The sequence below is a fragment of the Rhinolophus ferrumequinum genome, chromosome 9 (genome assembly GCF_004115265.2).
Source record: "Rhinolophus ferrumequinum isolate MPI-CBG mRhiFer1 chromosome 9, mRhiFer1_v1.p, whole genome shotgun sequence".
In the NCBI taxonomy this organism is placed as follows: domain Eukaryota; kingdom Metazoa; phylum Chordata; class Mammalia; order Chiroptera; family Rhinolophidae; genus Rhinolophus; species Rhinolophus ferrumequinum.
Window position 1 is genome coordinate 22,377,428 of NC_046292.1, and position 11,173 is coordinate 22,388,600.

The 11,173-nt window shown below is 46.3% G+C and overlaps 1 protein-coding gene across 4 annotated transcripts in view; it reads right to left on the bottom strand.

Moving 5' to 3' along the window:
• SYNC (syncoilin, intermediate filament protein) overlaps nucleotides 1-10,833 on the bottom strand; it is a 13,903-nt gene extending 3,070 nt beyond the window's left edge. For 3 of the 4 annotated variants that reach the window (XM_033114424.1, XM_033114423.1, XM_033114421.1), the window contains exons 1-3: nucleotides 10,400-10,833; nucleotides 5,258-6,479; nucleotides 135-259 (exon numbers count right to left, since the gene is read on the bottom strand). In XM_033114424.1, the coding sequence (XP_032970315.1) occupies nucleotides 135-259; nucleotides 5,258-6,479; nucleotides 10,400-10,452 (1,400 nt within the window). In that variant the 5' untranslated portion in view covers nucleotides 10,453-10,833. Of the gene's footprint in view, nucleotides 1-134; nucleotides 260-5,257; nucleotides 6,480-8,988; nucleotides 9,238-10,399 lie in introns of those variants that run through there. The other variant, XM_033114425.1, reaches the window with a different exon arrangement.
• Between the last annotated feature and the right edge of the window lie 340 nt (nucleotides 10,834-11,173).

Here is an 11,173-nt window from a genome sequence, read left to right on the forward strand (position 1 = left end):
GCACAATTTGAAAATTGTTTCCCAAATCATTTTTTTTCCACTGTTCTAAGTGAAATTCCCCCGAGCAACATGTGCCCTCCCCACGATCCCCTCAGCCACTGTTAGTTGTGATTTGGGTAGCAGCAAAAACTGACTTATAAGTTGAGAGCTCTTCAGCAAGGCTGATCCTTAGCTGCTCCATCTCTTTGTTCTTCAGTTGCTGGAGTTGCACCCCACTTCTTAACTGCCTCTGTCGTTCTTCCATTTCCTCCAGCTGTTCCTGCATGAGGGTCAAGAGCATTTCTAATGAGTCAAGCAAAAATATGACATTGTCCATTAGAGTTTACAAAGCACTTTCTTGTATATTGTTTAATCTTCATAGCAATATTGAGGTTGAGAAACATTCAACAGGTTGTGTTTTTGACAAAGTGACATTTCTTTTGAAGATAGTGACCTGAAAGGAGTCTGGTCTGTTAACCACAGCTTACTTCTTAATAGAATACTACAAGGAGGGGACAGGTAGTCAGAGGGAGTTTTTTGGTTTCACAATTTTAAGACGTGTTGGGAAGGATTTTGATTCTCTAGTTGGTGAGCTGAGAATTTTATAGACCTTTTGCTCTATGTGCAAGTTTGTTACCAATAAGACTGTTTGTTCACAAAGTGCTTACAGTGCATGTAGAAGAAAACAAAGTGTTCAAAATGTTAAGTTGAAAGAAGATGCTGTGCCCTTGAGGCCCTCAGGAGCTTTCAGCTAACTGTCCATTTCCCGTTGTGCCAAAACCAGGCAGGATGCGTTCTGTAAATGTCTACCTAGGATTAATGCCTGAGGCATGAGGTAAGGAAGATGTCAGCAAATCAGTCTGGTTTAGTTGCTAGCTGGCATGATCCTTAGGAAGCAGAGGGAATTGGGAGGCATATTTTAAAGGAGCAATGACTTCACCTCAAATTTTGAAGAATGGTAAGCTAGGAATCCAGTTTGGGTATATGCTATTATTAAAAAGATCTAAACAATTTGTTCTCTGAGTCATCCTTGATACACATGTAGCACATCAGTCTGCAATGTTTGATACTCTGGCTGAATCTCAACTTACATAAACATTGTCAAAAGGCCTTTTTTTAGTGCCTAGCTATGCTTTGGCACCACACAGATGCGGCCCTGCCATCTAAGAGCGTGTCATCTGAAGGGAAGCATCTGCATACCTCTGCCCCAATTTCCCAAACCTGTTATTTTAGTGAGGCTCAAAAGTACACGCTTGGGAAGGCAGTGTGTACCATCGCTGCTGTGACGGGAACTGTCAGGGAACTGTCAGAACGAAGGAGGCACTGCTACAGTGTGGCATTCGAGACAATCTCCAATCTTAATCCTATGCAGCACCACTAGATTAAGTTTCTCAAAGCTGCTTTGTCATCTCAGTCTTTCAGAGGTCTGACATTCAGACCCCCTCTGGTTTGACCCCTACCTCTAACTAGAACCTCCACGTGAACATTTTCTTCTACTCTGCACGGTCTGGTTTGAAGTCAGAAGCCACAGTGGCTAATTGAGTACTTGAAATACGGCTAGTCCAAATTGAAATGTGACACAACTAAAATACACAGCAGATTTCTAAGACTGGGCACAAAAAATAAAATACTTCAAATTTGGTATTGATTACATATTGAAATAATATTTTCATATGCTGGGTTAAATAAAATATTTCACCTGTTTCTTACCTTTTCTAGTGTGGCTACTAGAAATTTTAAATGATATCTGTGGCTTGCATGATACTTCTGTTGGACAGTGCTACTCTCTAGCCAGATGACCAAGTCAGATGTCTGTGCCTTTGCTTCTACTTCTGTCACCTAGACAGCATCTGCTGTGTTATATTACTGTTTATCTTTTTAATTCATATCTAACTCCCAACCATATTGTAGGCTCCTGGTTGTTAGTACATCTAGCACCCTACACATAATGCTTGCTGATATGAAACATGCAGATAGTAGGCATATTCCATATTTCGGCATTAGTAATCTACCAATTCCAAGTTAAAATCATCATTCTCATTAAATTCCTCACTCCACCCACTGCAACCAGTCACTGTCTCTTACCCATTTTACCTCCTAAGGGCTAAGTGATCTTGTAGGCTTTTTCAATACACCCGCCACACTGCCACTTTCAAGAGTAATACCTGTGTACCAGGCACTATGGCAAATGCTTTACAAATATTAACTATTAATACCCTGTTTCCCCAAAAATAAGGCCTAGCCGGACCATCAGCTCTAATGCGTCTTTTGAAGCAAAAATTAATATAAGACCCGGTGTTATACCCAGTCTTACAGTAAAATAAGACCAGGTCTTAGATTAATTTTTGCTCCAAAAAACACATTAGAACTGATTGTCCGGCTAGGTCTTATTTTCAGGGAAACACGGTAAGTTCATTCCTTGCAATGGCCTATGATGTGTATTACATATGAGGGAGCAGAGCCACAGGGGTTAAGCAATTTGTTCAGTTTCCCAGTTAGGAAGTGGTAGAGCCAGGAGTTGCCACTGGCTTAAAGCTCATATTCTTAACTGCTTTTCTGCTTGTATATATATAGGCTCTTTAGTGGTCTTCAACTGTTTCCCATGAAGTTCCAGGAGGCAGCCAAAATGGAGTGCCATTGCCACTGTTTAATTAGAAAGTAACTCCAGTTTTACCTGTTATATAATTGGCATTCCACATAAAATTCTGTTTTGGGAAAAGGGGTCTGTAGCTTTGGAGAGAAACCTTTTTTAGAAAACCACTTACCCAAACATTACATAAAGCCCTTTACAGTCTGGTCCCCATCTATCTCTCCAGCCTCTCTCTGTACTTCTCACATTCCTTATGATCCAGCCACCCACACTTTCCATAACATGTCTTTTTCGTGTTTTCATGATTTCGTATAAGCTGTTTCCAATGCTTGGAACGCCTTTCCGAGTCTATCCAACAAATTCATTCAAGGCTCAGCTTAGACACCTTGTACTAGTTGAGTGTGGACTTGAGCTAGATTGTGTAGGGTTATATCCTTCCATCACTTCCTACCTGTATAATCCCGGACAAATGACAACTCTCACCTGTTCTCATTTTTCAAATGATGGCAATAGTTCGTACCTATCTCAGAGAGGTAAGGATTATATGAATTATTACATATAAAGAACTTTTAAGTGCATGCCAGCTATTGTTAATCCTCTTATGAAACTTTCCCCTTGTTTCCCAGTCGGGTAATTACACCTGCTTCATCAATACAATGCATTGATTTTAAGGCTTTCACATTTTAACATCTCAGATCAGGATGCATCTTAAAATCAAGTGTCTTAGACTTCATGAAATATATTCATTTTATCTGGTATCCTTCCTGGACTGTAAAGTGTTTGAGGGCAGGAACTCCTCCCCCTCCCTGTTTCTCATCTCTTGCCAGCACATAGCTCACTGCCTGGCACACAGTGAGGAGGCACTTAGAAATATTTGTTGAATGAATAGATGATGCTGATGAAAGGCAAAGTTTACATTATAAGAGTGAAGTGTACCCTTGGAAAGTAATTAGGTGCCATAAATGACCTTTGGCAAACAGTTTAGGAAGCCATTTTCAGAAAGAAGAATTAGCTCCTTCAGACCTTGATTCCTACTTTAATTATGGTATAGCAATAGGAGACACTCATCAAGAGGGTTTTTCATAGAATGTAGAAAACTAAAATCAAGTCTGAAACAAATCCAGTACAGTGATGAAAATCACTGGGGAGAAAATTCTACAACTCTAGTAGTAGTCAGAAAGCCAATCCAGAGAATTCCCTATTGATGGCACCACCACCCTAATCTTGCCTGAAATCTCAGGATCCTCTTTGACTTCTCACCTCTCTGCCCCATTCATTCGATGGTCAAATGTATCCTGCATTTGTTCCCTTTTATTCCCACTACAATTGTTGCCTCTTATCTACATTTTACACATTGTCACCAGTACTTTTTCTAAAAAGTACTGGGAGAATCATATTACTACTATGTTTAAATGCCTTTAATGATGCAACTGACTAAAGTCCAAACTGAGTAAAGTCCAAACTCCCTCATTTGGATTTCAAAGTCCAATGTGATCTGCCTCAACCTATCTTTACAGTTCAACTTACCTTGTGGCAGGATTATAAGGAATGTGAGAAGTACAGCAACGAGGCTGGAGAGAGAGATGGGGACCAGACTAAAGGGCTTTATGTAATGTTTGGGTAAGTGGGGGTGAGGATAGTCCACGTATGCAGTTTGAAAACATTCAATATTATGACAAAAAAAAAAACCCTACTGTTTTCATAATACTAACTACAGAAAGCTTGACAAAATCTTGAGTGAAGCCATTTTCAACAGAGGACATGTTGCCTTCAGGATATATGGGAATCTCTGAAAGCATGAGATTTTTAAGTTATTCAAAGGAACATGTGATTCAAAAGACCAAAATACTGCTCTGTAAGGACCACACTGTAGTCTCATAGTGCCCAGCAGCAATTAAGTCAGCATTTCACTGATGTGTACTCTGAGCCTGCGTGGCAGAGATAAATAAAACACTCCCTACCTTCTCAAAGCTCACAACCTGTGGGAGAGACACACATTGTTTATTCACTTAATATTTCTATCCCACTGTTCTATAAAGGGATTAAAACTGGCTCACAATCAGAAGTAACCTGAACACAAGTGAAATGGTGACAAATGCACAAAAAAGGAAAATGAGGAATAGAAATGTATAGATTGCCTCCCAGTTTTAAGTCTGGAAAATTTTAAGGCAGAGATCAGATAGGTGGGACTTGAGGGTATGGGGGGAGGGGAGAGAATGAATGAATTCTACCGAGCCTCATTCCCTGCTGCTCTCTATAAGCCCACGTGTGAGTCACTTAAAATTCAAAAATTGTGCCATGAAAAGAGCACTGACATTGGGGATCGGTCAGACCAGGGTTCAAATTACTCTGGCTCACTGAGCTTCAGTTTCCTCATCTGTTAAACAAAAAAAAAAACAAAAAAACAAAAAACTACTACTTGACTTGGAAGATTAATGAGAGGATCAAATAAGATAATTCGTGTGAAAGTGTAAACAAAGAGTGCAGATAATTTTCAGGCCCTAGCACAGACCTGAATGAATGAAATGAAGAACAGAGTAAAGAAGTGAGTGAATGGCTTCCCCAAATAAGTTGTTCTTCCTAAGCACGATAGTATCTATCCTTCAGCCCAAAAGACATTTGACTCCGGTCACCTTTTCCTTCCCCAGGCTACAAGACCGCACTTCCTTTCATGCCCAATGAGCCTACCCTGTACTGCTGCACTTCCTCATCTCGCTTTTGCTTTACAAGGGTGATCTGGTCCTCCAGGTTCCTGTTTTGCAGGTGGAGCTGCCGGGCCTCTGCTTGCAGGGGTCTCAGAGCCTCCTTCATCTCCTGGATCTTGGCCTGGGTTTTCTGTAGAGCTTTGGCGGCAGTTTCTTTCCTCTCCAGGAGCCGCAGCAGCTGGGGCTCATACTCCTCCTCCAGGCCCTGGCGGCTCTCTGCCATGAGGTTCTCAAACTGGGCAGAGAGCCGCCGGCTCTCCTGCAGAAAGTGTCCATCCCTCGGGCTTGGAGGTGCTTCTAGTTGTTGCCGTAACTGCTCCTTCTGCTTCTGATAGGCATCCCGGAGCTGAGCCACTTCCTCTGAGAGCTGGGCTGCCCGTGCAGTCAGCACTTCCCTGAAATCGGCAAATTGGGCCACATCCTGCTGGCGGCACTCCAGCTGATATTGGTAGGCCACACATTCCTTCGTCACCTTGAACAGCTTCTGCTTGACCAGCCGGATCTCCTCCCTTAATCCATCCCTCTCCAGCTCTGCTTGGGCATGCAGTTTGTAGGCAGCCAGGATGTCCTGATGGACTTGTTGCACCTCCTGTAGGGCTGGTTCCCGGAGCAACACAAGCTCATGGATGAGCTGATCCCTCTCCTCTTCCAGCTGGGCCACAGCTTGGACACATTGCTGGAAACGCCCCTCAAGCAATTCCAGGTCCTCTATGCTCAGGCTCTCTTCTGTGCTGGGACTAGGAGCCGCTCTGAGGCTCTCCTCAGGGTTAGGTTTCTCCTCACTCGTGACCATCTCTTCCCCATAAACCATCTGCTCTGGGCTTGTGGTCTCCTCTGGCTTCACAGTCTCCTCCGCATACAGTGTCTCCTCTGGTTTCACAGTCTCCTCCGCATACAGTGTCTCCTCTGGTTTCACAGTCTCCTCCGCATACAGCCTCTCCTCTGGCTTCACAGTCTCCTCTACATACAGAACCTCATCTGGCTGCCCCGTCTCCTCAATGTACAGCATCTCCTCAGGCTTCTCAGTCTCTTCCATATAAACTGTGTCATCAAAACCACCTGTGTCCCCCAGGAAGAGAATGTCCTCTAAATTCCAGTTTCCCTCCAAAGACAGAGGAACTTCTGGATTCAAGGTCCTCGCCTCATCCAGGGATTCAGAGTGCTCCTCCTCTTGAAGAGGAGAACTGGCCTCTGCTCTTGTTTTCCTGAAAAAGAAATGACTTAAAGTGAGAAGGCAGACACAGTCCCTTGGGGATGGGTCCTGGAAGCAATACCCAGGTGTGCTCTGAGCAGTCACTCTGGACATTATACTCCTATTAATGCAGCTAAGATTCCCTTAGCATATAGGGCAGCCCCATCATATTCTTGACAAATGCTGAGTTTGATGAAAATCCTTAAGATTTTTTCACCCCAAGTGCTTTTAAACCATATCTCTTGTTCCTGTAAAACTTCATTCAGCTTGTTAGAATTGGTCCATCCTTCTAACCTGTACAGGCTCTTGAATTAAGATTCTGTGATTCTAACAAAGGAGCCCCTTTGCCCAGTTGCCCATTGCCTGCTAGCCTAATCAGTTCCTGTTAAGGAATACCCCACTGTTTCTTTGGCCCACAAGTGGCTTTGGTCTGTCCGGTTTCAATCACATCTTACCTACCTTGGATCTCTAAGTAATTCTTTGAAAATATACCATGGAAATAATAATTATTATTATATTTAAAAAGGCCTTATATGTGCCAGGCACTGTTCTAAATGCTTTACATATATAAACTCTTAACAATTCTATGAGGTAGTTACATTTATTATCCCCATTTTACAGATCAAAAAACCGAAGTTAAAAGAGATTAAATAATTCGCTCAAGGAAACTCATATTCAATGTGCACCAGCTATAAAACAGACTAAATTTAAGTAGATTTCAAGAAACTTTTTTAAGATAAAAGGTATAAATGGGGCCAGCCTGGTGGCTCAGGTAGTTGGAGCTCCGTGCTGCCGGTTCGATTCCCACATGGGCCAGTGGGCTCACAACCACAAGGCTGTCGGTTCAACGCCTCGACTCCCACAAGGGATGGTGGGCAGCGCCCCCTGCAACTAAGATCGAACACGACACCTTGAGCTGAGCTGCTGCTGAGTTGGTTGGAGAGCGTCTCAGTTGGTTGGAGAGCGTCCTCTCAACCACAAAGTTGCCAGTTTGACTTCTCCAAGGGATGGTGGGCTGAGCCCCCTGCAACTAACAATGGCAACTGGACCTGGAGCTGAACGGCGCCCTCTACAACTAAGACTGAAAGGACAACAACTTGACTTGGAAAAAGCCCTGGAAGTACACACTGTTCCCCAATAAAGTCCTATTCCCCTTCCCCAATAAAATCTTTTTTTAAAAAAAGTATAAATGAAAAGCCCCACGTATCAAAGAATTTGATTGATCTGTCTTGAAAAGGCCTACTTGTGTCTAGGTTTTAACCTCTGTATCTTAACTCCAAGTTCTCAATAAAGATTAGTTTTACACAAAATCATCATGTACGCTGTCTTCCTTTCTAACACCCTGGGAATCCCTGGCTTCTCTTTCTGTTTTCTCATGTTGGCCCTCTGGAAACTACAAAAGTATGGCTTTACCAAACTCCAGACATCACCGGCCTTATTTAACCCAGCACCCGCACTAAAACCTAAAGTTTGAAGACAATCTCAACAGTCACCTAGTCCATTCACATCACTTTATCAGAGAGGAAGAGTTCCTTAGATATCTTCACCAGATGTTACTTCATACTCAAACTCAACTGTCCCCTAATTATTCTTCTCCCTGAGCTTGCTGCACCTGTATTCTCCAGCTCAGAGAAACACATCCTACACCAGGTTGTTGAGGCAAGAAATCTTTAAACAGCTCTTTCCCTCCCCTACAAAGCCAAGTCAATGAGAACTGACCCTCCTATCTCTGAAAGTCTTCAGTCCCTGCCCCTTCTTCATCCACTGCCAGGGTCCTTGTCCAAATCATCAGCTCTCACCTGCACTTTTGACCAGCCTTCCAACGGGCCTTCTTCCTTCTCCCCATCCCAGTCTATGTTCAACAATGCCACAGCTTGCTATAACATAAAGCAAACCATGTCGCTCACTTCACCCACAAATAGCCACTGCTTAGCAGAGATTCAAGGCCTTTTCAGCCTCATCTCACATTACTCCCCCTGCAGCCCACCCAATGCTCGACAATCCAGAACAGACTGTATCTTAACTCCAGGTTCCCAATAAACTCCTAGCTCACAATGCCTAAAGGATCCAGCTGAGAAAATACAGCTCATTGTACACCACCTCACTAGAGAACAGTCCTGGACAGGTAGAGCTCCTAGTGCCAGGAAGGATGCACCTGCTCAGCCAGCCAGACCCACCCTGGACCTCAACAGAGTCCCTGCTTTCCCAGCAGACATCCCTCCTATCATGCTTCTGCTGGGTCCTCCACCCTGGAATGACATAACTGTTCAAGGCAGTATTCTAAGTATTTTACACGAATATTCATTTATATGATGCTCATCTCTTAGCCCTGTTTTATAGATAAGGAAACCAAAGCACAGAATAAAGAACTCACTTGAGGTTCCACTCCAGACCCAAAGCTCCTTTTGACCGCTTTCCTCTTAGAATAGACATGAAGTCTAAAAGAGGTAAAACAACGAGGGCAGGTATACTAGAACTTGGCCCATAGCATTCAAAATGTATTTACTCTTATATCCACTTACCTAACAAATTTGTACTCATCCTTCAAGCCCTGCTAAAGACCACCTCCTCTGTGAAGTATTTTCCAGACAACCCCCATTCTTGCGTTCTCAAGGCACTTCGTATGCAGCTCATCTTTGCACTTAGTGCTTCGTACCATAGAAGTGCCATGCGTCTGTCTGCCCTGACAGTCAATTTCCTAAGACAAGTATAGTTCTCATTCTCTCTGTACCCCAGGGTGGGGGCTCTGTAGAAGGAAGACAGGCAGAAACCGACTGAGAACCAAGGAGGAAACTTGCCCAAGGTTGAGTGGCAAAACTGGAAGTAGAAGCCAGGCACCCCGATTTGTAAGTGGTGCTGTTACCACACCCCTGTTGCCTCAGTCCCACAGTGCCCGGCCTCTGCTACATGCTGCCCTCACACAGCTCCCTCTCTCTAAGGAGCTGGGGGGGGAAGTAGGGGGGCCCAGGGACAAGGAAGCCAACTCAGCTGGGGTCCTTGACCTCAAGCTTCCTTGGGTACCAAGCAGCCTGCCTCTGCCACTCTGTCACTGTCCCTAGAAGACTCCAGTAGCTCCCAATTCTATCCATCAGGGTTGTAGCTGGGAGAGTCTGTGACACTGTGCAGGCATGGCTTGGTGTGGGTCTGATTCTGTGTACCTGTCTGTGTGCATGGCAGTACAGATGAATGTATGGGTAAGACTATGCTCAGCTTTCTGTCCTGTGTAACAGTGAAGGGGTGTCAGGTGTGTGTATTGGCACTTCCATCTCTTGGTACACTGGGAACATCCAGGGCTAGTCTGACCTCCAGCAGAAATACTCCCTACTTGCCACAGATTCCTCAGCACAGGTCCTTTCCCTTTAATCAATGGTAAGCTAAGTGTGGATGGATGTGGGAGGGCTTCCCATCCAGGGCCACTGACCAACCAAGGCCCTCCTGCTGGACTGGGCTAGTAGACCCTGCCACCACCACCCCACCCAGGCCCCAGGCAGCAGAGAACAAGCTGTCTGCACAGACTCTTAACTCCAAGCTGGCAGATGCCCAGCCTTGCACCAAGTATCTTCCACACAGCGAATTCAGCAACTAGAGGCCTCCATCTCCAGTTGCATCTGGGGTGAGGATTGAAAGAAACGAGTAGCGTCTTTGGCCACTATGGGCCAAATGGCATTTGATGCTTGATGGCCACTAGTCTGAAAGGGTTAATTCTCACACGGCAGCGAGAGGGGAGGAGGTATTATAAGAATCCACAGACAAACGGAGGTGCCAGGTCCCTGAGCCAGGACTCCCCCATCTCCCTTCACCGGGTGGCTCCGCCCCTTGCCGCACCCCTGCTAGACCACTACACCCACCAAAGGTGCTGGTGCGTGGGGGAAGGGAATCCGTCCAGCACCCCCTCCCCATAGGGGCGGCCACGCAGGCCCTGGACTGTCCTACCTCGCGGCCTGGGCGGTGCCGTTCCCGCCGCGCCGGGGCTCCGGGCTGGCCATGGCTGTCCGACCCCGTGCTGGGTGGCCGCGTTATTAATAGGAGGCCCCGCCGGCCGCCAGCTCCGCGCCCGCCGCACTGCCAGCTGCAGCCGACACCAGATCCCGGCCCCGGCTGGCGCGCCCACTTGGCCGGGGCTCCTGCCCGCGGGAGGAGGGAGCCGGCCACGCCGCCGGGGGGCGGAGAGAGACCGCCCCTCCCGGGACCAGCCTGGGGTGGGGGTTAGGGGGTGGTTATCGGCGTCTCCGAAACTAGCCAGCCCCGAGATCTTCCCGAACCTTCTTTCTCTCCACCCTTCCCTTCCAAGGGTCCCAGTTACTGGGGGCAAGAGAGGAGGGTGGCTCTGCAGCGCCAGAAAAGCACTTTCCCTGCCTGGCTGGCCCGGGAGAGGGGGCAGGGTTTGGGGTAGAGGACTAAGAGGAACCCAGCCACCCCCATTTAGGAATGTCGGCCGCTGTTGGACACCTTGAGGTCCCCACCCGCAGGGGGGAGGAGCCCGGCCCCGCAGCTGTTGTGAAGGGCTGAGTGAGGAAGGTTAACGGTCACACCCCGGGTGTTTGGGGACATTAAGGAGCCTGAGAGCCTGTGGCCGGGGTTAGGGAAGGACTGCGTGGGAGGGGTTTAAGCCTATATGGTTGAGTCCGTATTCAACCCCACTTCCACTCCCTACCCGGCGAAGTTCCCTGGGGGTCTCTCCACTTGCTCCACCTGTCACCCCCACCT